We start from the raw sequence: 27,744 nt of genomic DNA on the forward strand, positions 1-27,744 counted from the left end.
TAAAGGGATCTTTGTTTTTGGTGATGGTGTGATCCTGTAAATAAAACTGTTCTATATGAGGAATGGCATCATCACGCCACCCCAGCTGGAAGCAGTGAGGAAACAAGGCTTACTCATGGTACCGTTACATTCAGCTTTCAATTTTCTAGGCTTCAGTTTGTCCTCTGATTAATAGGCACAACACATGCCTGATGAGTTAGAGATGATGGATTTAGTCATATTTTCTGCAGTCTGTTTATGAGAACGATTAACTTCTTTTTTAAGTCAGTGAGGATAGTCAGAAGGGACACATAGAGTAATGAAAGAACTGGGTAGACAGCTGAATCTGTCAGCAATTTCTTACGGAGGAAATCATCACTGTGAATCTTCACTTCATAAAAAGGAGCAATGCCAGTTAATGTTTGGTCCTTGGCTTGGTAATCATTTATCCAGGGCCCCTTCAGAGAACATTATGTAAATTGGGGGGGCCCTTCAAATTTATCAGTAGCATGGCTTGTTTTGCTGGAACAGCTTAGTGGCAGGCAGAATAAGAGCCTCCCAAAGCTGTCCATGTCCTAAAGCTGGAGCCTATGAATATGCTGCTTTACAAGGTAGATGGAATTAAGGTTGCTATTCATGTGACTTTGAGGTGGATAGGCTATCTGGGATCATCTAGGTAAGCCTTCACGAGTCAGTCCTTGTGTACGCATGTTCAGTCGCTCCAGTCGTATCTGACTCTTTATGACCCCAAGGACTGTAGCCTGCCCATCTTCACTGTCCATGAGATTCTCCAGGCAAGAATACTAGAGTGGGTTACCATGCCCTTCTCCAGGGGATCGTCCCAACCCAGGGATTGGACCTGGATCTCCTGCTTTGCAGGTGGATTCTCTACTGCTGAGCCACTGGGGAAGGCCTCATGAGTCCTTAAAAGAACTTAAAAGGAAGAGGCAGAAGACAGAGTCAGAGATATGGTACGGTTAAAGACTCAACCTGCCATCTGTGGCTTTGTAGGTGGAGGAAGAGGCCAAGAGTCAAGAAATGTGGGCAATCTATACAAGCTGGGAAAGGCAAGAAATTGAATTCTCCCTTGGCGCTTCTAGAAAGAGACACTGTCCCTTGAACACCCTGATTTTAAAGTGATCAGGCACGGGTGGGTCTTCTGACATAAGAGAATCGTAAGATGAAAACTTGGTGTTGTTTAAGACACTGAATTTTGGCAGTGATAGAAAACTAATATGAGCCCAAACTTTGTAATGGTTTTCTTATATTTCAGCTCATAAATATATGCCAAAATGGTTTTGAAGGCCATTGTTTTGCTATTTAAATGCTCTAGGAAACTTGAATGGATCCTCTTGGTTCTGAATAACATCTCGCTTGTCTACACAGACTTTTAGAACATAAGCACCATAAATATCTTTCTGGCAACTTTCTTCCTGGACATTTGGAGAAACTGAATTCACTGATGATCAAGTGAAAAATAGTAGATCAAAAGCAGTCAAATGTCAGAAATACTAATTTCTTAAAAAGTTCATAGCCTCTAATATTTATCCAGTTCTTGTGAGAACCAAAAATTTGCTTCTCCTGAATATGATCTGATTAATTTTAAGACAAAGTTGTAAAACAAGATGGGTCCTTTCCATCTTATTTTTACATGTATGGTGAATACATTTTCTGCATCAATTTGTGAACAAGGATTCCTATTAAGCAGAAATTCATCTGGAGTATATCATCTGCAAGATCAGCTTTAAGAGAAATGAAAGAATGTAAAAACAGGGAGATTCTTTAAGAATGAAATTATGCCTTTCCTCCAAGCACCCACACCAGTGTGGTTATAGAGCTTCAGGGAATTTATTCCAATGTTTTCTGAACTCACAGGGTTCATTGCTTTACTTCTTCCTATCAGAACCTCCTGAGGTCAGAAAGTTTTGCCCTTTTCAGAGACTTTTTTCAGGCAGTGAAGGCTTCTGAGCTAACCAGAAATCAAAATGGGATGCTGTATTATGTCAGAACTGCATGTTTAGTCTGCTTTCTTAGAAATAATCAAGAAAAGTTAGATGTGAAAAGACACAGATGTTTCTTTCCCAGCAATATTTTCATACTTTTGAAGTATACTATGAAAAAATCTAGTTGCAATCTAGAACAATATCTATTTTGTATATCCACATATTTTATTGATTTATATAAGTTAACTAAAGATAAATGTCTTTTGGAAGTGTTTAAGATTGCATAATATTATTATTATATCATATATAATATGTAATGCAAGGCAATAAATGTTGTTTCATGTTGATTTTGACTCTTAACCCAGCATGTCTTTCTTTGAAAATTCATAGGAAATAGATATTTTACTATTTATTCTGACTTATGTGAAGTGTCAGTCACTCAGTCATGTCTGACTCTTTGTGACCCCATGGACTCTAGCCCACCAAACTCTTCTGTCCATGAAATTTTCTAGGCAAGAATACTGGAGTGGGTAGTCATTTTCTTCTCCAGGGGATCTTACTGATCCAGGAATTGAACCCAGGTATCCTGTTTTGTAGACAGATTCTTTACCATTTGAGCCGCCAGGGAAGCCTATTCTGACTTACGGTTGAGCATATTTATAGCATGGAGAATATTTTTAATTTATTAGACTTCCAATCATTTTAGGAAAATCTTTGAAGAGGTACCTAAAAACTAAGTTGCCCAAAATTTAATCATGTTACTTGTCTTTCATTTTTATTATTATGTGAGAAACAGGGCTCAAATCTAAGCTGCCTTAAGACATATATTCTGTTTTGAGCTTAGTAACCAAGCATGTGTATATATCTTAGAGAATCTCAAGGAGTTTTTGTAACATTTAAAGTTGTTGTTCAACCCAAATTCTATAAAATGTCAGTACTTGTCAATTTAATGTATAATCTACTGTTTAAAAATATATACAGTGAAATAGAATTAGTTAACATTTCAATCTTTGAATTAAAGATAACTATAGACTCTTTCACAGAATGTAAAGTCCTAGAGAAACAGTTAGGTAAATACCTATTAATAGTCTATGAATGCCAGATTCATTAAACACGTCTTTCTATTTCAGAAATGAGTCAAAGGACTGTAACCCACAGTCTGAGACTAATACTAGTGAAATAAAACTTATTATTCTATTCAATCATTGAAAAAAACTCAGCAAAACCCCAAGAAACAAAAACAAAACTTTAAGACCACTATTTGGCTGTCTCTCACTCATTTCCCTGGACAGCCATTAAATAATTGACTTTTGAGGAAAAACAAACACATTTGTAAAAAGTTTGGCTTCCTGTGAGTCCTTTCTCCCTTTGTCTTTCATCTATCTTACTCAAGTTATTTAAAAAAAGAGAAAGTAGATGCAAATCTTTTTAATTTATATTTTAAAAACTTCTTTTCAGTTCCTGTTTAACCAGTTTAGTTGTTCACCCAACTCTGAACAACAACTTTAAATGTTACAAAAACTCCTTGAGATTCTCTCATCTTTAGAGTTCCTGACTGACTAGTCACACCTTACCAGAAATTCTAATTGAATATAGAGTTCAGTTCTTGTGATCAGAACTTCTTACTGGCATGGAATATTTGGTGCCAACCATAAACTAATTTCAGATTATGTTTATATCCACGTCCTCTTTTTGATAGGGCACTATCTTCTGCTCGGAGCAATGTACAGATCCTGCCTGTTGGATGGCCAGCTGGGTTTAAGAAGAAGGCAAGACCTCATGGTTGATAGATATCAGATGAATGTGCCTCTTCTGTACAGCTGAGATATGGAATTGTTGTTGGAGAGCATTTGGTACAATCTGGTAGCTTGAAAGGCTGGGAATTCACATTCGTGATAATTTAAGCAGATTTTAGTCTCACTGGCTTATTCCCAAGAATTGGGTAACATGTTATAGCTTTTGATGATTTGTTGGTTATTTGTTATTCTTCTAAATTCCCAAAGAATGAGCAAAATATCCAGTGGGAACACTGACGTGAGCAGCAGACTTAGCAGTCACTTTTGGGAGCCATCAGCCGTGGCGTATCACATTAAAAACCCCCAAGGCAGGCCAATTTTGGGGTCAGAACTCTCTCCAGTTAGAGGAAGGCTCTACCATTAAGCAAAGAACAAGTTCAAAAGAAGTCTTGGTTTAAAATGTTAGGTTTCAAAAGTCTGTTCTGTACTTCTGTGTTTCTTTTTCTGTTTTGCATATGGGAGAAGGTGAGGGTGGGATGTTTCAAAAGAACAGCATGTATATTATCTATGGTGAATCAGATCACTAGCCCAGGTGGGATGCATGAGACGAGTGCTCGGGCCTGGTGCACTGGGAGGACCCAGAGGAGTCGGGTGGAGAGGGAGGTGGGAGGGGGGATCGGGATGGGGAATACGTGTAACTCAATGGCTGATTCGTGTCAATGTATGACAAAACCCACTGAAATGTTGTGAAGCAATTGGCCTCCAACTAATAAAATAAAATTTAAAAATAAATAAATAAATAAATAAAATATTCATTGAAAAAAAAAAAAATAAAATGTTAGGTTTGAGAACTTAGTAGGGTGGAGGGGGGTGGAAACAGGTAGTGTTTATTAGAAGTAAAAATTTGCTGCCCAGGAGAATCATAGGGATTATCAGGAGTATTGTAATTTAGCAACAAGGAATTCATATCTTGTAAAGAGTGTCACCTGAGTTAAATGAAGATAAATTTGAACATTGTTTTGCATGCTGTATTCCATGGGAATGCAAAGAGTCAGACACTACTGAGTTACAGAACTGAACTGAAACTTTGACTTTTATTTGAAATTAAATAAATACATAAACCGTAGAGTGGAATATTTCTTCTTTTATAATGTATCTTGAGGTTTTTCATTGTCTAAACCCTGTATTATTATAAATTCATCCTAAATTACTTTCTGGTGATTCCTAAGATAAAGTGCTTTTTCACCCCCTTCCTAGACATTAAAACACATTATGTTCTTTTAAAGGCTTATTCCCTCCATGTGTTTGGCCATATTAAGAATAGTCATGAAAAATGGCTGACCTAAAATAAAACAAGTGGGATTTTAGGACCCAAAGAAGCTGATAGTTAGGAGTGAGCATTTAGGTCTATTCACACACAGAAAGGAAATAACAAGTTCCCTGATATTGGAGCGTCGATTCCTTTTGTTACAGGCTTGCACTTCAGCTTCTTTTTCTGCTTAGTCATTGCTTTAACTCCCACTCTGAGATTAATTGCATGACCCTTGGAGATGAATGATCTTCTACTTAATCTTAGCCAATGCAATCTGGACAACCTCAGGGTTGGTGAGGCTCCTCTTGGGTGGTTTTTCATTTGTTTTAAGAACATTAAAGTATCTCATAAATCTATATTTATTATATTGGTGAGTTATCTATTATAATTAAATATGAAATGCTGAAGACAATGTTAAGGTAATATTGGGGTCACAAACACTCTTTTTATGGTGGTTTCATGGCTGCAAAAATACTCTGGAATTTGCTTTTGTCTTTATGTCTGCATCTGTTTAACATTATGAAGCATCCAACAGCATATCATTTTCAAATGGGCACTTTGTGTTTGAAAATAATAGTGATCTTTTTGATTATAAATACACACTGCTCATAACAAAAAATTTAAGATGAATCTTGGAGGGAATACAGCTAATAATACCCTCATTCAAAATGAAGTGTCTTCACTCACCAGTATTAGAAAATTTGGTAAGCCAGTCTTAATAATATGGTATTTATGAATATTCAGGGTTTAATACTAGATCTGTTCCTACTAGTTTTCAGATTGAGACCAGTATGGAGATAAAAGAAATTAAAAAAAAGAAAATTCAGCTAAATATGTGAATTTGGAATTTATGTTCAGAACAAACTATGATAAATATGCTGAAATTGACCTTTGCAATATCATCAGGTAGAAAGAGGATTTGTTATGCAAATTAATACTGAAACAAATGGTTATTTTAGAAGTGTTTAAATTATCAACAAAATATAAACTTTTCCAGTCTTTTATATCATTTACAAAAAAAAAAAAATCATGTTACCAGGAAGTATTATTTCATAACTGAAGTAGCTCTCCTAACCAATTTTCCACTTGACTACAATAGATCAATCATATGCGTTTGAGGAAAGTGTCACAATTGCATATCATTCAAACATGTTCTGTAATTCACACCAGGAAAGCTATTTCTTTGGATTTTCTGAGTTTTCAATATTTAGCAGACACAACCCCTCCATCCCCCCCCCCCCACCTCAACAAAACTAAATACCATGCTTTGGGACTTTCTCTTCAGTAAAAGGACTCAATTTTCTAAGTCAGACAGATGAACAAACCAAAACAAATGGGCATACCCAAAGATAAGAGACACTGTCAATTATAAGGATAAAACCATGAATCAACAAATAAGTCATACTAGGAAAATAAATGCTAGAGGAAAAATGAATTATAGAACATAATGAGAGTGAGGCGAATTCAGTAAGCTGGGAAAATCACTACTTTTTGTATATAAATGTGCTACAAAATCTATTCACTAAAGAGTTTTAAAATTGAATAAAGTTTCATGCAATTGCACCTAAAGTCAGGGATACAAAGGAGTTACTCATAATGATTCCCCAGCTAGCTTAACGCATTAAGATAAAGTTGCCCAAGGGTAGCAAGCCTCTTTGTAAATCTAAACACTATTTCTATCAGACATTCTTGCAAATTGGTCTAGGAAAATTTTACTGAGTACTTCAAATGGAACTTTATTGTATGGCTGATAATAAATACAAATAGATCATACAATGGACTTTGTTAAAAAAAAAAAAGTAGTTGGTGACTGTTTCCAGTTCTCTTGACACCACATGTATTATTTGAATTACTTTTTAGCACATGCGTACTTAACTTTTGAGGAGAATGAAGTAAGACTAGTTACATTCTAATGGTGCCAGAGAATACTTGGTGTGTGTCTATGTGCGCTACATTGCGTCCAACTCTTTGTGACCCTATGGATTGTAGCCTGCTAGACCCCTCGGTCCAGGCAAGAATGCTGGAGTGGGTTGCCATTTCCTTCTCCAGGGCATCTTCCCCACCCAGGGATCAAACTTGCATCTCCTGCATTGATGGGCGGGCTCTTTACCACTAGCATCACCTGGGAAGCCCTATGGTGGGAGTGAGGTCAACTTGTAAAGCCATGGTCTTCACGTTCCCACAGGACAGCAACAACAAAATAAAATCCAGCAAAGAAGCAGTTTCATAATGTAACGATTACCCTGATTTTTTAACCTCCCATGTTTCTTTTGCTCTCTTCACACCTCTTGTTCTTTTCCTGATGGCAGCATATCCACCATTCAAAAATGAGATTAAAGGAAGTGTTTGTAAAAACACACAGGCAAGGCCAAAATGGCAACCACCAATTTGTTCTTATTTCCATGAGGCCATCCTTGAATTTGAAGATGTCTAATTATGTTTCATGTGCTCTAGAAGGCTTAATAGATCACTAGTAGGTTTTACCACATCTTAATTCTAAAAATCTGTATATAATTTAAAGGCAACATATCCATGTGTTTCTGACTAACTTGCCATTAAGCTTATTTTGTGAGCTCAATTTCATGTCTAAAAAATATTTAAAAGCCTCTTTAAATTGTTAAGCTTTTGCCAAGAGCAAGGTATCACAAACATGCACACCACTAGAAGTGGGCTGGTCTTTGACAGCCCAAACTAAAGTCTGTAAATAGATACCTAATAAAACTACTAGAGGAAATATATGCTCCCATCTTTTTGCAAACAAACAGCTTCCTGCCCTCTCTTTCCCTACCTGGAGGAACGTGCTATATGTTTATACTGTTAGAAATAAACTTTTCTTCTGTAACAGTCAGTTTCAAAGTTAAGCTACTATATTCTAGGAGGAATTTTACACCATCGGCCTACCCTCAATCTCACGTGCCTTCAGCAGATGTCTAGAGCAATTGAGAGCAGCATGTGATTTTTCCATATACAGTCGTGAGTTCCCAAAGAACAAACCAAAAGTCATGCTGCATCTGCTTTATTCCTACATGCACATTGTGTTCTCTCTTGGAACTCTATCCTCTTACATCTTGCTTCAGGCTTGGAAGCCTCCTGGGTTGGGAACTTTGCTCCACGTCTGGCATATTCACTGATTCACACGACACTTAGGAGACATATATATTTTGTAAACTGAGTTGCAAATCTGAACCTCTGAAATACATTTTTGTTTTTTGTGAACTTCATTTTGTCTTGTTATTTTATAGTAGTTAGATGAGGTATTATTTTTCATAACCTTTTAAAAACCCAAATGAGGATCTGTATTAGGTTCCATATTTAAACATAACCCTGTGAAAACTGCACTAAGGCACTTAGAGCCTGAAAGTCACAGACTATTGACAGACAGTGTCTTTGTTTAGGCAGCGTGATGCTGCTAACATAACCATTTACTCCATTTGAATACGATGTTAGCAATTTGTGAAAACCATTTGGCTTTAAAACAGCAGTGTGATTTGAGGCAAAAGGCCAATTTGCTCATTAAGTTCGAGTTTGTTCTTTGAACAACAGAATGATTGTAAAACAGGAAAGATGTAGCAGATTTCGTGGTAGAAATAGAAGGTTCTCAATTTTACCAGCAATAAAATGACAATAAGAAATAACAGCTAATGCCAACCACATGTGTGGTGCATATAATTTTAAAAGGTCGGAAAAATATAAATAAATGGTCATCTTGAACATGTGGCAAAAATGTTGAAAGACATAGCATAGAAAGAAGATTGGATTAACAGACAAAATATCCACATTCTAGTCCTGAATCATCTATTTACTAGCTAATACTCTTGAAGTGAAGTTGCTCAGTTGTGTCCAACTCTTTGCGACCCCATGGACTGTAGCCCACCAGTCTCCTCCATCCATGGGAGTTTCCAGGCAAGAATACTGGAGTGGGTTGTCATTTCTTTCTCTAGGAGATCTTCCCAACCCAGGGATTGAACCCAGGTCTCCCACATTGTAGGCAGACACTTTACCATCTGAGCCACCAGGGAAGTCACGACTTCTTAGTTAGTGACACCAGGGGAGTCACTAACACTCTTAAGGTTGTTATAAACTTTTTTCAGCCTCAGTGACTTGAAATCTCACTGACCTTGGAGTCAGGTCTGAGTTTGAGTTCTATGTCTGTAGCTTCCTATGTGTGCTTTACAGTCACCCACTCACATGCACCCAGGTGGCTCAATGGGTAAAGAATCTGCCTGCAATGCAGGAGATTCAGGAGACTCAATTTCAGTCCCTGGATTGGGAAGATCCCCTGGAGAAAGAAATGTAACCCACTCCAGTATTCTTGCCTGAAAAACCCCACGGACAGAGGAGCCTGGTGGGCTACAGTCCAAAGGGTCAAAAAGAGTCAGACACGACTAAGTGACTAAGCACTCAAATGCAAAGTCACAATTTCCTCATTTTTAAAATGGAGTTGATAATAGAAATGCAGAGATACCTGAAATAGTTAAAAGAATGACATGAGATAATTACCCTGGAAAACCGTTATTATTTCTTCTTTAATAACTAGAAGTCTCATCTCTATTTTAATCATCTTATCAAGTTCCCAGGAATAATGAAACTAGGAAACTGAACTACCCCACCTTACCCCTTAGTGTCCAGCAGTGAGAAAATTCTCTTCCAGTTGTTGTGCAATTTAGTGGGGTTCCATGGAATATTAAGATTTAAACCAACTCAGAATTTGAATTTTTTAATAAAAAATTGACTACAAAAGCTAAATATGTTAAACAATCTGGTTTTAAACTACAATGTCAATAATTAAGGGTTTATTAATGATTCATAAGCCTCCTTTCCAGAAAAATGTAGGTTTGTGAAACAGGCCTTTTAGTTGAAAGGAACAGAGTTTCATGGCAAATCCAATATCTAATATCATGAATTAAAAACAGTTTTATGTTTCCTATGGAACTTTGGGTTTTTGCAGTTAGAAGATTCTGGATCATGTGTTGGTAGTTTTATTCTTTTCAATATTCCAAATACATATATTCAAATCCTTTGGGTCTTAAAGTAACTTATTTTTTTAAATTTAGTATTGCACACACATTTTTAGTTAAGCAATAAACATCTGTCATCTGCCATTTATTAATATTAATTATAAGTGGTCAGTGGATCATGGGATCCAAGTACAGCAGCTGAGATTTTTCTACATCTGACCTCCTTAGAGTTTATATAAAAAGTGTTCAGAGTAGTTCTCTTAAGCTCCTAGCCAATTTAAAGCTGGTTTGTAACTAGTGTTTTCAATTCTGCATCTAGAAATTAAAAAAAGGAGAAATAAATGACAAAAATCTTCAAAAAGTATTATGCTAGGGGATTAGGTGGAACAAATAATAAGACTATGTCCTGGGACATATAACAAGGGACAAATAACTGGACAAAGCAAACACCCTCTTCCAGCAACACAGGACTCTACACATGGAAATTACCAGATGGTCAACACCAAAATCAGACTGATTATATTCTTTGCAGCCGAAGATGGAGAAGCTCTATACAGTCAGCAAAAACAAGACCAGGAGCTGATGGGGCTCAGATCATGAACTCTTTATTGTCAAATTCAGACTTAAATTGAAGAAAGTAGGGAAAACCACTAGACCATTCAGGTGTGACCTAAATCAAATCCCTTATGATTATTCAGGGGAACTGGCAAATAGATATAGGGATTAGATCTTATAGATAGAGTGCCTGAAGAACTATGGCCAGAAATTTGTGACATTGTACAGGAGGCATGGATAATGACCATCCCCGAGAAAAAGAAATACAAACAGGCAAAATGGTTGTCTGAGGAGGCCTTACAAATAGCTGTGAAAAGAGAAGTGAAAGGCAAAGGAGAAAAGGAAAGATATACCCATTTGAATGTAGAGTTCCAAAGAATACCAAGGAGAGGTGAGAAAGCCTTCCTCAGTGATCAGTGCAAAGAAATAGAGGAAAACAACAGAATGGGAAAGACTAGAGATCTCTTCAAGAAAATTAGAGATACCAAGGGAACATTCCATGCAAAGATGGGCACAATAAAGGACAGACATGGTATGGACCTAACAGAAGCAGAAGATATTAAGAAGAGGTGGCAAGAATATGCTGAAGAACTGTACAAAAAGGTCTTCATGACCCAGATAGCCACAACAGTGTGCTCACTCACCTAGAGCCAGACATCCTGAAATGCAAAGTCAAGTGGGCCTTAAGAAGCAGCATTATGAACAAAGCTAGTGAAGGTGATGGAATTCCAGTTGAGCTATTTCAAATCCTAAAAGATGATGCTGTGAAAGCGTTACACCCAATATGCCAGGAAATCTGGAAAAGTCGGCGGTGGCCACAGGGCTGGAAAAGGTCAGTTTTCATTCCAATCCCAAAGAAAGGCAATGCCAAAGAGTGTTCAAACTGCTGCACAATTGCACTCATCTCACATGCTAGCAAGGTAATGGTCAGAATTCTCATATCAAATTGCCAACATCTGCTGGACCATCGTAAAAGCAAGAGAGTTCCAGAAAAACATCTACTTCTGCTTTATTGACTATACCAAAGCCTTTGACTGTATGGATCACAACAAATAGGAAAATTCTTAAAGAGATGGTAATACGAGACCACCTGTCCTGAGAAATCTGTATGCATGTCAAGAAGCAACAGTTAGAAATGTATGTGGAACAACAGACTGCTTCCAAATCAGGAAAGGAGTATGTCAAGGCTGTATACTGTCACCCTGCTTATTTAACTTATATGCAGAGTACATCATGCGAAGTGCCAGGCTGGATGAAGGACAAGCTGGAATCAAGATTGCCGGGAGAAATATCAATAACCTCATATATGCAGATGACACCACCCTTATGGCAGAAAGTGAAGAAGAACTAAAGAGCCTCTTGATGAAAGTGAAAGAGGAGAGTGAAAAAGTTGGTTTAAAACTCAGCATTCAGAAAACAAAGATGATGGCATCTGGTCCCATCACTTCATGGCAAATAGATGGGGGAACAATGGAAACAGTGAGAGACTTTATCTTTTTGGGCTCCAAAATCACTGCAGGTGGTGGCTGCAGCCATGAAATTAAAAGACACTTGCTCCATGGAAAAAAAGCTATGACCAACCTAGACAGCCTATTAAAAACCAGAGACATTACTTGGCCAACAAAGTCTGTCTAGTCAAGGCTATGGTTTTTACAGTGGTCATGTATGGATCTGAGAGTTGGACTATAAAGAAAGTTGAGCACCGAAGAATTGATGCTTTCGAACTGTGGTGTTGGAGAAGACTCTTGAGTCCCTTGACTGCAAGGAGATCCAATTAGTCCATCCTAAAGGCAATCTGTCCTGAATACTCATTGGAAGGACTGAGGGTGAAGCTGAAACTCCAATACTTTGGTCACCTGATGTGATGAACTGACTCATTGGAAAAGACCCTGATGCTGGGAAAGATTGAAGGTGGGAGGAGAAGGGACAACAGAGGATGAGATGGTGGATAGTGTCACTGACTCGATGGGCATGTGTTTGAGTAAGCTCCAGGAGTTGGTGATGGACAGGGAAACCTGATGTGCTGCAGTCCATGGGGTCGCAAAGAGTGGGACACGACTGAGCAATTGAACTGATCACCTCTTTAACCTCTGATAGAAAATGAGTGCATCAATTCATTAACACTATAGAGATTTTTGTTGTAGTACTAAGAGTAAAAAAGAGGAAAACATTTTGCTATCTATGTGTACTATTATGGAATATTGGTAGCATGCCATTCTGGTATCTATACATGCCATAGCATGTATACAATTACTGTCATTAAAAATAATCCTTTTGTGAAAATTAACCAAAGACAGTAAAGAAGCAGCAAATCCAGAGCTGAACTGAGATGTTTTGGTTGTCAAACTAGTTCAGCACTCTTTTACTTAAGTAGGCTGACACTGCATGTATTAAACTACTTTAACAACTGTGAACACAAGAAGAAATTATGATTCTATGAACAGACAATACTTTGAAAATGGAGGAAACCTGCATGAATGGAAGGAAAGGGTGATGAGGCAGGACACAAAGCAAGAGGAGGGACACTAAGGGCATGAAAGATGAGAGGAAGTCAAAGGTCCTAGGGAGAGGAATTAAATAGAAAAACTCCCTTCTCCTACACATTTCAAAGAAAAATTAGAAAAACTGGACAAGTGTGCATCCACCACCAGTTTGTCCAAAAAGTACTTTAGTCAACTGCATCTTAACTATTGAAACAAACCAATCTGAAACAAAACAAGATTCCTTTATGAGTTTAGTGTTGGTTGGAAACCAGAGGAGCATAATATCAGAGATTAACAGTTTGTACTTATTACCTTGAGGAATATTTCACTATTTCATATGTCTACAGTCCATAAAAAAATAATTAGCTGTCTAATTAGCATTCTCCTATAAATTAGGATAGTATTTTTTGTTCACAGGTTGTAATTAATTAGATATGTATACATTTCTATGACTCATTTTTGGAATTAGCAATTACTTATATTTTCCAAGTGTGAATTCAGTATACTGATATTTCCTTGCCTAAAATGTGATATTACTTAAAAGAAAAAAATCAGTGAGGTATTTCCTGGTGGTTCATTGGTTAAGTATCTGCCTGCCAAGGCTGGGGACATGGGTTCAATCCCTGGCCTGGGAAGATACCACTTGTTGCTGGGCAACTAAGTCTGTACACCACAATTACTGAGCCTGAACTTTACAGCCCATGAATTGCAGCTACTGAAGCCTGTGCACCGAGAGCCTGTGTTCTTTAACAAGAGAAGCCACTGAAATGAGAAGCCCACGCATCACTAGAGAGTAATCCCTAGTCTCTGCAACTAGAGAAAGCCTGCCTGCAGCAATGAAGACCCAGGGTAGCCAAAAATAAATAAAAAATCAATTAATTAAAAAATATCAATGAAAAATGAGTGCTACTGTGTTTCCAGACATTAGTTTTCACATAAGACAAGAGTAAAAGGGATATCTCATTTAAAAATGTACATTTTGTGGGGAGGGAGGTGGGAGGAGGGATCGGGATGGGGAATACGTGTAACTATATGGCTGATTCATGTCAATGTATGACAAAACCCACTGAAATGTTGTAAAGTGATTGGCCTCCAACTAATAAAATAATATTAAAAAAAAAAATGTACATTTTGCATTGAGATAGTAAACATAATTGGCCTCTGTTCACAAACCATTTCCTAAATTTGATCTCTTGCAAAAATTACAAAAGTTGGCTTTTCCAGCAGAAACAACAAATAAACAAAACAAGCTTTTACAAAATATATTTTTCAATTATGGCAGCTTGGGCTCACAAAGGATAGAGTTATGACCGGGTGGTGTATACACAGTATAAACACAAGAGTTCAGTAATTAGGTTTGAGTTAATCTTAAAGTTCCAGTGGCCTGGTGCATAATCAAGCAAAAGGTCATTACCCACACTGGTACTTTTCACACAGAATGCTCAGCTGCTAGAAATGGAAATGGACATGTCTTTACTTTAGCCTGCACAAATCAATCCCAGAAACCATTCATATGAATAGTGGATTCTATTTCTATTCATTTGAGAGCCCATTTACTCACAAAGAATGGTTTATATCAAATCAGAAAAATCAGAAAAAAAAAATCAGTTAAAATATTAGCATTATGCTGGACACGCCTCTCTAGTCTAAAACAGATGAAGTAAAGCTTTGGTTACACTTTCTTACTTATACATTTTTTTTCCATAAATAACATTGGATAAGGATTACCCTGGAGAAGAGTACAAGCTTTTTAATTTTGGGATTCCCTGGTTGCTCAGAAGGTTAAGAATCTGCCTGCAGTGCAAGAGATCTAGGTTCGATCCCTGTGTCAGGAAGATCCCTTAGAGAAGGGAATGGCTACCCACTCCAGTATTCTTGCCTGGAGGAATTCCATGGGCAGAGGAGCCTGGAGGGCTACGGTCTATTGGGTTGCAAAGAGTCAGACACGGCTGAGCGACTAATATTTTTTTTTTACCCTATAGAAGAGTAAAAAGCTTAATTTTGAGCTTTTTGTTTTTTTGGAAGAGTATCATGTGCATCTGTTGTTTCTTCAGCCTAGCACTCTTATTTCTACATAGAACTGCCACTCAGAATGGCCCGTGTGTCCCTTGGCTTCAGCAGTGGGCATGTGACTGAGGCAGACCAGTCAAGCACTCCATTTCCTCTGCCACAGCGATGGGTTCAAGGGCAGACACATGAGTCAAGCAGGGTCAATTTGCATCTTCCATGTGATTGGATGAATGGACGCTGAGAGAGAGAACTTACTATCCTTTTGGACTGAGAGCAACCTGGATGCAGAGTAGGGCATCCCCAGCCAAGCTTTCCCAGTGAGTAGAGACAGTCTCCCTGTAGCAGGGGAGAGCAATACCAATAAACAAACACAAACAGAGGCAGGATGAACTGAAATGGCAAGAAGGAGGAAAGAAGATGTATCCATTGATATCGTTTGAGCACTTAAAGCAAGCTGAGTTTTCAGCCAATAGGTTCCTTTCTGCTTAAGGTAATTTGAAATCTGTCATTTTTAAATATCCTAGTGAATACACAGAGGGTAACAGTGAGCTCAGTGAAGAAGGACTATCAATGAAGGATAAACACTCTGACATAAACTGTTTTACTGTTAATAATTACAACATTTGCAAATAATCTTTTAAAGAGACTTAAAAACAGTAAGAAAAGTGATAGAAAACATTTCCGATTTAGGACATGAAGAATGAGGTGCTTTAAGCAAAAGGAAAAAACAAATCGAATAGAAAATAAAAGTGAAGTTCATGTGAAAGAGAGCAGAAACTTAGTAGAATAATGGGTTTTGAAGAATTTCTACCCATTTTGCACCTATTACTGATAATAGCCCACCAGTGCCAGCCACTGCACTAGAAATTTTATGCTTGGGTTTGTCCTTTAGTACAAAAGTACACCATAATCTATTTGGGGGTCTGCTTTGAGAGTAATGTATGAGAGTGAAACCATTCAAGTGATCTTTCCATTTCATGATGCTAAAAATGATAGGGTTTTAATGCAAACAAGTTTGAGAATGTTTCTGTTTCAATGAGGTCAGGGAATTTCACTGTAACCTGGTTGTATTGGCTTGGTGTTGTAACTTTGGTTGTATTGGCCTCTTGGGAGGTGGGTGGATGGAGGTAACTAGTCTTTTCTGTCAGGCTGTTAACAATCTGCAAAGTTAGTCTATAATGCTTCTATGAAGAAGTTACTGGAGTAGATAAAAAAAAGGGAACAAGATAATGATCTATGGAAAGAATAATTCTTTTGTGCCTTCAAATGTAAGGTGATTTTTTTGCCAAAGAAGTTTCAGCAACACCAGCAGTTTCAAGGAGTGACTGTGTTTGGGAGGTGGGAAGGAGGACAGGAGCATGAAAGGAGGAAGTGTCTTTTTTGCTGGAGAAATGTTTACTTTGTAATTAGCAAAGGACAAGAAGGCCCTTTTGGAAACTATACTTGGGGGTCCAGAATTTAAATTTATGCTGATGCTCTCTGAGGCTCTCTCTAGGGAACCCTCTTCACTGGCAGGGATCTCAGCTGGCTGGAACAGGCTGCACATGAAGCCAAGGTCTCAGGGTCATTTCTCCAAAGGGCCCATTAACTCAGCTCTGTTCCACAGCTACAAGCTGTACCTTTAACCCTACTCAGTCATCTCACAAACACACATTAGCACATCGGCATGGTGGTCACAGAGAAAAAGATTTGCCTGGAGACCAGAAAGCAAAGCAGGCAGAGAGAGCTCGTTTTTGCCAGCATAAACAAATGTTTTTGTAAACACAAACTAATGAAACTGCAGCTACTGACAGAACAAATCACTATGAAAACTGTCCACACAAGTGGATGCTACAAGTAAGCTGATCATCGATGGTCTTTGCTCTGTGGCCCGATATAAACCATGATGGGCTTTCCCAGTGGTTCAGTGGTAAAGAACCCCCTATCTTCCTGTGGAGGAAACATAAGACACATGGGTTTGATCCCTGGGTGGGAAGATCCCCTGGAAGAGGAATTGGCAACCCACTCCAGTATTCTTGCCTGGAGAGTCCCACGGGCAGAGGAGCCTGGCGGGCTACAGTCCATGGGGTAGCAAAGAGTAGGACACGACTGAAGCGATTTAGCACACACGCATAAACACACTAGTAGCTAGAAAAAGAGATTCATGATAGCTGGGACTTCTGTCTTTCCTGTGCACTGCTATTGGGTTGACCAAAACGTTCATTCGGGTTTTTCTGTAAGAGGGTGTGTAAAAATGTGAATGAACGTTTTGGCCAACCCAATATATCTTCAGCACCTTGAAGTGCCTAGCATAAAGCTGGTGTTTTAACAGATATTTGTTGAGTATATGAGGGTTTCTTGACTGGCTTTTTAAAAAATTATTATTAGAGGAATCGGGTGGAGAGGGAGGTGGAAGGGCGGATCGGGATGGGGAATACGTGTAAATCTATGGCTGATTCATATCAATGTATGACAAAACCCACTGAAAAAAAAATAAATAAAAATTAAAAAAAATTATTATTAATATTCCTATTCTTCCCTTTACAAATTGAAAAGTACAATAGAAATAATCTCCCACACACTATCGCCTGTATCAACCGCTGAGTGTGTTTTTACAAAGGAAGAGACATTACCTTAGACAGGAAGAGAATGCTGAATAAAAGAGCGGTCACACTCATCTAACTACAAACAAGAGAATGACCTCTGTGGTAGATGGAAAAAAACAGTTACAGTTCTGCATTCATCCCTGTATATGCAGAGCAAACAGCAAAGTAGCTCTGGGGGCTTCTCCCTGCAAGAGGGGAAATCTATTTCTTTAACTCTTGAATCAGGACTGGCCTTGTAACTTGTATAGACTAACAAAACATGGTGGAAATAAAATTATGCCAGTTCTCAGCACATACTCAAGAGGACTGCTTCTCATCCTCTTAGAACATTATAGAATTCCTGGCCACCTTGAGGATGATAGAAACAGCAGTTTCCTCTGTCCTCAACCAGTCTACCACATTACAGAACCAGCCAGAATTGCACAGTGAATCCCAGCCCATATTGCCCATCCACATTTATTGTTTTAAGCCTGCATGTTTGGGGGTTATTTCTTATGCAGCAAAAACTAACTGCAACAGTTTCATCCCAATGCACAGGATGTAAACAATGGCAAGATCATTGCTTGGTTAGGGGCTGAAGAGGGCTTTGTATACTATTGCTACTAGTTGATTCAACATCTTGACCAATGTGCACTATGTTACACATACCAAAGGGTTGAAAGCATTAGATATTTATTTTAAAAAAAAAAAGGAAATTCAGAAAATATAGGCATTTGCAAAAAATAATTTGTTATAAAGATTTATTGTAAAAATAATTTTGGAATAGAGATGCTGTAGCGTATGTACCAACACGCTGGCGAAGCCTAAAAATGATTCTTCTACCAGCAGAGACTGCACAGATAATAGTAATACTTAAGTATTTCACACTGTGAATAATGTCCATTGTGAATAGCCCTCAAATCTTAAGAGAACCTACAAAAATGGAATGGTACAAACTTGGCATTAATTTTAATGAGATAATAACTATTGGCTAAACTATAAAAAATAGTATAGTACCTGGGATTGCAAAACACGAAATGAAAGGCATCTTCTGCAGAACTTTTTCATTAACAGAAGTTTAAGAACATACAATGACCTTGTAAAGTGTGTTCAAAGCAAGAAATCTAATAACTGTCATTTAGCTTTTTTTCAAAATCTATCTAGGTGCTGGATGTGACCCTTCAGTTCCATTATTACAGAGGGGAGTAAACTGTACACATATAAAGGATCTTAGCATGCTCTTCAACCCACAAACCTGGGCAATAGAGAATGCCTGCAAAGATCCTACCATTGTAATGTCAATGTCAGAGGAATCCATGAGAGAAGCTGGGGCCTATCACAGATGAATAACACTCTTTTAACCATATGGATAATACATTTGGACACAGAGCTGTGGAATTTGCAAGTTGATTTAATGTTTCAAAGATTAGGTTGGAATTGGCGGGAAAGAGAGGAGTAAGAGTTGAGTGACATAGTGAAGGAAAAAATACATAATCAGATAAATCAGTGCGTAGGCCATGAGAGAACGTGACTGAAATGGACTAGAAGATGAGCCATGTTTTTATGTGGTCTTTAGAGATCAGTAATAGCAGCACACGTGTATTAATATTAAAAGCCCCAAATTTGTATTTGGTGATAACATATACAAACTGTAATCTTTTAGTCAATAACAATGGTACTCTACGTCTCGTTTGAGTATTTATAGAATTTAGAGATAAAATTTTGAAGTATTAGGTTGAACTCTAGTGAAAGTGAAAGTCGTACAGTCAGGTCTGATTCTTTGTGATCCCATGGACTGCAGCCTGCCTGGCTCCTCTGTCCATGGAATTCTCCAGGCAGGAATACTGGAGTGGGTTGCCATTTCCTTCTCCAGGGGGTCTCCCCGACTGGGAATTGAACCCAGGTCTCCTGCACTGCAGGCAGATTCTTTACCAACTGAACCACTAGGGAAGCCCATGAAATTGTTAATATTTGACTACTGACAAACAAAGTACGAGCTAGTCCCTGGTGGCTTAGATGGTAAAGAATCTGCCTCCCATGCAGGAGACCCGGGTTTGATCCCTGGGTCTGGAAGATCCCCTGGAAAAGGAAATGGCAACCCACTCCAGTATTCTTGCCTGGAGAAGCCCATAGACAGAGAAGCCTGGCGGGCTACCAAAGAGTCAGACACAACTAACACACACACATTTATAAGCAAGAAAATGGCAGTTGCATATGGTTTAACCGAATAGACAGGAAAGTATTGAGAAACAGAGATGACTATAGTCACATAATTAGTCTTGGTGAAGAGAGAGAGATGGGGCTTTACTGGTGGTCCAGTGGTTGGGAATGCTCCTGCCAGTGCAGAGGACACGAGCTTGATCCCTGGGTTGGGAGGATCCCATATGCCGTGGGGCGCCTGAGCTCACGCATCACAACGACTGAGCTGGAACTCCTGAGCATACATGCTGCCACCTCTGAAGCCTGTGCACCTAGGGCTTGTTCTCTGCAACAAGAGAAGCCGCAGCAGCAGGAAGCCAGCGCACTGCAAACGGTAGCCCCCGCTTGCCGCAACTAGAGAAAGCGTGTGTAGCAACAAAGACCCAGTGCAGCCAAAAAAAAAAAAAAAAAAAAAGAGTTAAACATTTACCAAACAAATGACAGGCATCTCCACTGGGGACATTAAATGAAAAGCTGGGTTTAGCCTTTAAGAGAAAGGCCGCACATTTATATTAAGGACCATATCTCAGAGTGAAAGGCATTATATATTTGCAATAGATTACTTTTCTTAGAGGCTTTAAACATAGCTAAATCTTTTTGTATGGTATTGGAATATTTTAAATTTAAAGTGAAAGTCACTCAGTTGTGTCTGACTCTTTGCAACTCCATGGACTTGTAGCCCACCAGGCTCCTCTGTCCCTGGAATTTTCCAGGCAAGAATACTGAAGTGGGTTGCCATTCCCTTCTCCAGGGGATCTTCGAAATCCAGGGATTGAACCTGGCTCTTCTGCATTGCAGGCAGATTCTTTATGGTCTGAGCCACCAGGGACGTTGGGTGGCAAAAATTTCCCCTCTGTTCCACCAAATTGTTCTTGTTATCAAAGGTTTGCACCGTGCACAGGTTTCCATTGGTGGCAATGAAACCTTGCCTTGGTTGAATGAAAACTTACATTGGTTCTTCACAGAATCTCAACAAAAATCCATTCAGGTAAGGGGCTGACTAGACCCTAAAGAAGGATCACAAAGAGAAACTGTTGAGTTTACCCCAGGGTTTCTCCTCTTTGGCACAGTTCAGTTCAGTCACTCAGTCATGTCCGACTCTTTGTGACTCCATGAACCACAGCACGCCAGGCCTCCCTGTCCATCACCAACTCCTGGAGTCCACCCAAACCCATGTCCATCGAGTCAGTGATGCCATCCAACCATCTCATCCTCTGTTGTCCCCCTCTCCTCCTGCCCTCAATCTGTCCCAGCATCAGGGTCTTTTCCAATGAGTCAGTTCTTCCCATCAGGTGGCCAAAGTATTGGAGTTTCAGCATCAGCATCAGTCCTTCCAATGAACATGCAGAACTGATCTCCTTTAGGATGGACTAAACTGGCAGATAATTTTTAATGTGGGGGGCTGTCTTGTGCATTGTAAGATATTTAGCAGCCTTGCCCCCTAGATGCCTGTAGCATCCTCCTTCTCTAACTCTGACAAGAAGATATATACACTGGAGAGCAGACTCACGACTGGCTGTAATCCAGTCTTTAATGCCACCCTTATCTCAGTTCTCTACTTTGTGGAATTTTCTCTGACATGTCAAAGGGCCAGTGTACTGACTGTGTGCAGGGAAAGAGCAGAGTGCACCCACTCTCCAATGCTTAAACAGGAGGAGTGTCTGCAGGCCAGCTGGTCTTTCTCCACGAGGGGAAGGTGGTGAGAGGACATCATCGAAATTCTCTAAGCCAGTTGGCATCCTACAATTTTGAGCTAATGAAGCCTTCTATTTGGATTTTGAGAACAGTTCCAAAAATTTTGGCTAAATGTCTTGTTTTGAATTTGAATGAATTTTTAATATGAATCCTTCCTGTAGAAAACTCAACTCTTCATCACTGGAGTGGTTGTTACAAATATTTTAAGAAGTAAACCAGAGGACAGAGGCGTAAACCTGGGAACAAAGTAGATTCACTTTTTATTTGCTTCCTTTTTTAAAAAACTAAATTTGCTGTAATTTTAAATATAGCACTCATGAGAAATATAATGCATGTGTATAATACTGGTATTTAAAAACATGATTAATAACAGTTTGTAAGTTAACATACAACACTTTTCTTCTATGTAAAATCTAGTAGAGTTTTACAACTGAACTTAATTTTGGGAAGGCACATAAGGTGACCTAAAGTACGTTCAAATAATGCAATAATTCCTGTGCTTGTTTCTTCTCTGGAAATGTCTGGATATTTTCACTTATTTATATTTTAACAGATTCCTTTTCTCCTTCTCTGCCAAGAAGGGTGCTATTTCTTTCTTCACACCAAGAAAGTAGACCCTGTCCCCATTTTTTCCATGACTCTGTTCTTCTCTCTCCTTTCTATCCCAAGACAGTGTACTACATGTAATTAATTAGGATCTTGTTCATGCAATTCACCAAAGGACAAAATTTCTTTCATTCTTTGTAAATTTGTTCAAAACCCAGTATCTATCGGAAATTCTCTTCAGTTAATTAAAGGAATCTACATATGAATGGGAAACATTTTGGTGATCTTCTCTTCTTTGCATCTACCTTCCACTCCAAACAAACAAAAAAATCACACTTTTGCAAATGCAAACATATATATACTTCCCTGCTCTGCTTCACTTCCCCTTATCTAAGATGGTTACACCCAATATATCAAAAGAGTTAATAAGCATAATTTGGAAATTATTAAAAGTGTGTTTTCTCCTTGGTTATTTCTATTTCAAATATATTGTTTTAAGGCATATGTGATACTAGCATATGTGTTAGCCTTCATAATCTCTTAAAAATACATGTTACATATCTGTGACATTTCAGATATACATAATTCAGTTGAGATAGACTCAACTAGAAACTATTGCAATGGTAATAACTTCTTATAAAAGATTATAATTGATGAAGTTAAGAGTGATTAAAAGGCTGCATGTCAGGTAAAAGGAAACAATCTTAAATGTGCAAGCAAGTAGTAAAGAAAAGTTTAGATTTGGGGCTACAGAAAAGACATTTATTGCCTTGGATTAATTTGTGATAATTATTCTAAGCATGAGAAGAATATCAGTAAGAAAAATGTGTGTATGTGTTAGATTTTGCAATCAATTTTTCATATATATATGTGAAAATTTCATGTGTATAAATATCCATCTCACAACCAGAGTAATCCATTCTGTTACTAAAATCTAGTTCCTCTTATTCAGCTTCTTCTTTGTGTACATTTTGAAAAGTGATTTCTGGATCTTATCATTCTTCCCTGGAGACCTTGCCTTTGGCAATTATAACACAGCAGAAAAAATCCTGAACACATGCTCCATACCTTTTCCAAATAAGAATTATCTACCTCTGTCTATTGTTAACCTCTTAGGCAGGGATGATAGATGTAAATTTAAATTCAAGATTTTCAGGCTAAATTTTGTTTTATAAAATCTTATCTTTTAGCTTACTCATATGGAAATGCTCAACCATGAACCTAGAAGATGTTATTTTATAAATCTACAAGCATTTAGGTGCAGCTCAAGTAACAGCTATTCTAGTGGTAGGAAAAATCATATCGTCATCACTTTATTGTGTTTATATTTATCACTTTATTGTATAGCTCTGAGATATACAATATAAATGAGAAGACTCTGGGTAGAGGTATGATTTTGATGTGATATTTGCTAGAGTGGCAAGTTCAGAAGTCATAATGACTTTTCTATTTGATTTCTTCATATTCAAATAGATATTTATTTGACATTTGAGTTATTGTTAAGAGAAGTTAAGAAAATCAATAGATTAGAGAAGTTAAGGAAAGAAGAGAAAAGTGGTTTCCTTCCTGTCTTAAATTTCTAGATAGGCTACTTGAGAAAATACTTTTGACAGACATATAAAAAGATGAGTGAAAATTAAAAATGGAATTGAAGCTTGAATATAATTATACATGTAATCCGTACATTTCTACTATAAATTTCCACAATTTCTACTTTCTACTAGTCTATTGATTATCAAATTTGGAAAAGAATAAAGCACCTAAAATTTTCTAGTTGTATAAAGTTCTGATTGTAAACATAAAATGTCATTGTATCCTACTTAGAAGGGAAGAAAAAGACCACAAAGAAACTTTAAGTCAAGCTTATGTTACAGGTTATTATTTTAAACTTCTTATGGCATTTATTTTACTTGCTGCTAGTCTAAAACCTAACATTTTTCAATGTTAATGTTTAAGTCAGTGCTAGCAAAATATATTAGAAGACTACTTTCTCAAAAAAAGAAATAAAATGTAATTAGTATCATAATTTATCTATTGAATGAGATTTCCTTCACTTATATTTTAAAAGCAAAGTACACTAAATACTGATTAGTAATGTAGAATCTTTGTGGAAAGAGTAATATGAACAAAGACCACCTGTGAATCATTAAATTTCAAGAAAATTTAGTAAACATAAGTAAATGTACGGCTATGGGAGCTTACCAACAAGTAAGAGTGATGAAATATTTGATTTCCAAATCCAACTTTTAAAATCTAAGATGTTTTAAATTAATTGGTAACAAATGTCAGAAAGACCTTTTTCACTAGCCAACTTTCATTCCTTAAACTTAATTTTAATCAAAACCTCCTATAAATTTACAAAAGTTTGAAATTTCCTTTAAAATAATCCATGTATTCAAGAAGTCTGTCACATTAACTACTTGATTACTAAAGACCATGGCAGGCTGCACCCATCCTGATGACGGTCAGCTAGGACACTGCTGAGGATGGGTGACCCAAGTTCTTTCTTGCATGAGCAAAGCTAAAGTTTTACAGCACTCTCTTCTGTGTTTCCATTGAGTTTTTTCACACACCAAGTCTCCCTTCATATGTGATACCATGATTGTCTGCTTAAACTTAACCCTCCACTGGACTCTGAGTGTAACTTCAGAATAGAGATGGTACCCTATTTAGTTGAGAATCCTAAGTGCTTAGCACTTTGTGTGGCTATAGAGTACAAATTCAATAAAATGATGAATGAATGAAATAAGCAAAGGAAGTTCAACTATAGTTGAATTTTTTTATAGCATTAATTTTTTCAATTAATTAATTGAAAGGATCATTTATAGACTCAGCAGATTACTACCAATAGGTACATAGCATATTTGCAGGCAGTGGTGCTGGGGATAAGAAAGAAAGATGGAAAAATTATATTTTAAGTCAACAACTGCAAATCTTCTAGATAGATGTTTAATCACCAGAAAGCATCATATTAAATGATAAATGAGTTTTCTTTGGCCCTAACAAGACTTCAGAACAAGCCCTTACACAGAGTTATTTAATATTGGTTTAGTAGGTTCTATAATCTGATATATAAAGTTAGTGTAATATGAAAAAAATCTGTAGATAAATAGTCATTAATGCTTGTATTACGCTAATAAAATATATAACTTTTAAAACATGTTTTGCTATAAAAGCTTAACACCTAATTGCACTACTTTAATTTGTAGGAAATGAAAAAAGGAGTAAGTTGATGGCTGGTATTTACCATTCTCATGTGTGTACCAAATGCTGTTAGACTTTGCATTTCTGAGGCTTCCCATGAGTTTTCCAGGTACTAGGAAGGTGCATGATAGGAAAGATAATGGCCCAAAGGAAGATATAGACATAGATGCATTATAATGTAGCTCCTTCTCCAGGATTCATTTAGCACACTTGTGTGTAAAGTTCTGATATCAAGCTCCATCTTTAAGAATCACCACCTCAAGAGTCTGTACTTTACAACCAACATATTCTTTGGTACACATTTTAGACGTTTTTAGACATGAGTGATCATACTAAACGTTTCCTAAGAAACAGTGAAATTTGCATCAAATCATGTGGATCCAACCGATCACATGTTGTTAGTATGACTGTACCTCGTTCTCCCTTCGGACACTTCTTCCTTTGGACTGTACACTTCCTTGACTCACTGGTGGGGGGACACAGGTTACCCTTTGCTGACGGATGCTGTATTATTTCTCGGACCCGTGTTTCAGTTCCTCTTTTGAAGCCGCATGTTTTTCCTTTCTTCGTGCATGGACTCCAAGGGCTCCATTCACTGGCCTCACAGTGCACTGAAACAGGACACCAGAAACAGCCTCAGTTCGCTCACACATAGTTTCACAATTGTTAAATAAACAAAAAGGCTTGCTTCCATCAGTACTTGCCCAAATTCTGAGCAGAAATCCCGCAGAGCGAAATTGGGCAAGGTGACTTAAGGAAAAAGGGAAAGGCAGGAATTGAATGTTTCCCCCCCTTTTTAATCCTCCCATTACCAGGTAAACTCACTCTTGCATTGGGTTTACTTTTCACTGTAGATTTTAACTCAGGCATTAGTGTAATTACTCATGAGTAACCAATGCTTTATAATTTCTAGAGCACCGCTACAATTTATTTATTTGTTGATGGCTATGCTGGGTCTTCATTGATGCTTGAGGGCTTTCTCTTGTTTTGGTGAGCTGGAGCTACTCTAGTTGTGGTGCATGGGCTTCTCATTGGAGTGACTTCTCTTGTTGTGGAGCGTGGGCTCTAAGGGCACACGGGCTTCCGTAGTTGTGGCACAGGACTCAGTAATTGCAGCTCCTGGCTCTAGGGTACAGGCTCGATAGTTGTGACACATGGGTTTAGTTGCTCCGTGGTACATGGGATCTTCCTGGATCAGGGATCAAACCTGCATCTCCTGCATTGGCAGGAAGATTCTTTACCACCGAGCAACCAGGGAAGCTCTGCTAAGACTATTGATTGATCCTGACCAGATGGTGACTGCAGCCAAGAAATTAAAAGACTCTTGCTCCTTCGAAGAAAAGCTATGATCAACCTAGAAAGCAAATTAAAAATCAGAGACTTTACTTTGCCAACAAATGCCAGTCTAGTCAAAGCTATGGTTTTTTTCGGTAGTCATGTATGAATGTGAGAGTTGGACTATAAAGAAAGCTGAGCACCAACGAATTGATGCTTTTAAACTGTGATGTTGAAGAAGATTCTTGAGAGTTCCTTGGACTGCAAGGAGATCAAACCAGTCAATCCTAAAGGAAATCAACTCTGAATATTCATTGAAAGGACTGATGCTGAAGCTGAAACTCCAATACTTTGGCCGCCTGATGAGAAGAACTGACTTCTTGGAAAAGACCCTGATGCTGGGAAAGATTGAAGGTGGCAGGAGAAGGTGATGACAGAGGATTAGATGGTTGGATGGCATCACTGACTAGATGGACATTGAGTTTGAGCAAGCTCCGGTAGTTGGTGAAGGACAGGGAAGCCTGGCGTGCTGCAGTCCATGGGATCGCAGAGTCAGACATGACTGAGCAACTGAACTGAACTGAATGACCATAGCTTGCTAGGTTAGTCATTCTCAAGAATTGATTCTCAAAGTCCCTGTGCAACAGGATCACCTTCAGTGAGGGCTTGCTAAAACAATGTTGGACCTGTCCCAACCCTGAGTTTCTGATTCAATTGCCTTGGGTGGGGCCTGAGATTTGCATTTTTTATGATACAGGCGATACAGATTTGCAGGTACTGAGAACACACTTTGAGAACTTCTGTATGAGACAATGGTTAAGCAAAAGATGAATCCGGGTCTTTGGCCTACAACTCACTGCCTTTGCTGCTTCATGTGCTGTTGGGTACTATAATATTGCCAATTATTAATTGGTATAGATCAGGCATAGCAGTGTCTATTTTAAGTGAATTCCAGGTCAATTTCAGCTGATTAACTGCTTCTAGAATTCACTTGACTGGCTTGTTTCTAGGATGAATTAATATCCTTTTCTAAAGCTTCTTTTGTAGAATTTTCCCCCTTTTTCTGTATGTATCAGTCTTTTCAATCCTGGCTTTCCAAGGTCTTTCCTACAACAGATCTTTACACTTATAAAAATATGTACCTGCAAGGTTATATTCTTATATTTATGTTCATAAAACTTCTTGACTTACAACAACTGAATGACTTGCAACAGTAACCCTTTCAGATGATATAAGACTCTCTTTCTACAAAAACAAATTCCCAGTAAACTTTTTTGCTGACTTC

At 38.0% G+C, this 27,744-nt stretch overlaps 1 protein-coding gene across 1 annotated transcript in view; it reads right to left on the reverse strand.

Annotated features, from left to right (window-relative positions):
* RSPO3 (R-spondin 3) overlaps positions 1-27,744 on the reverse strand; it is a 93,640-nt gene that overhangs the window by 21,761 nt on the left and 44,135 nt on the right. Inside the window, exon 4 of the mRNA XM_065911673.1 lies at positions 25,598-25,795. Coding sequence (XP_065767745.1) covers positions 25,598-25,795 — 198 coding nt within the window. The remainder of the gene's footprint in view (positions 1-25,597; positions 25,796-27,744) is intronic.

The sequence above is a fragment of the Muntiacus reevesi genome, chromosome 19 (assembly GCF_963930625.1).
Source record: "Muntiacus reevesi chromosome 19, mMunRee1.1, whole genome shotgun sequence".
Taxonomy (NCBI): domain Eukaryota; kingdom Metazoa; phylum Chordata; class Mammalia; order Artiodactyla; family Cervidae; genus Muntiacus; species Muntiacus reevesi.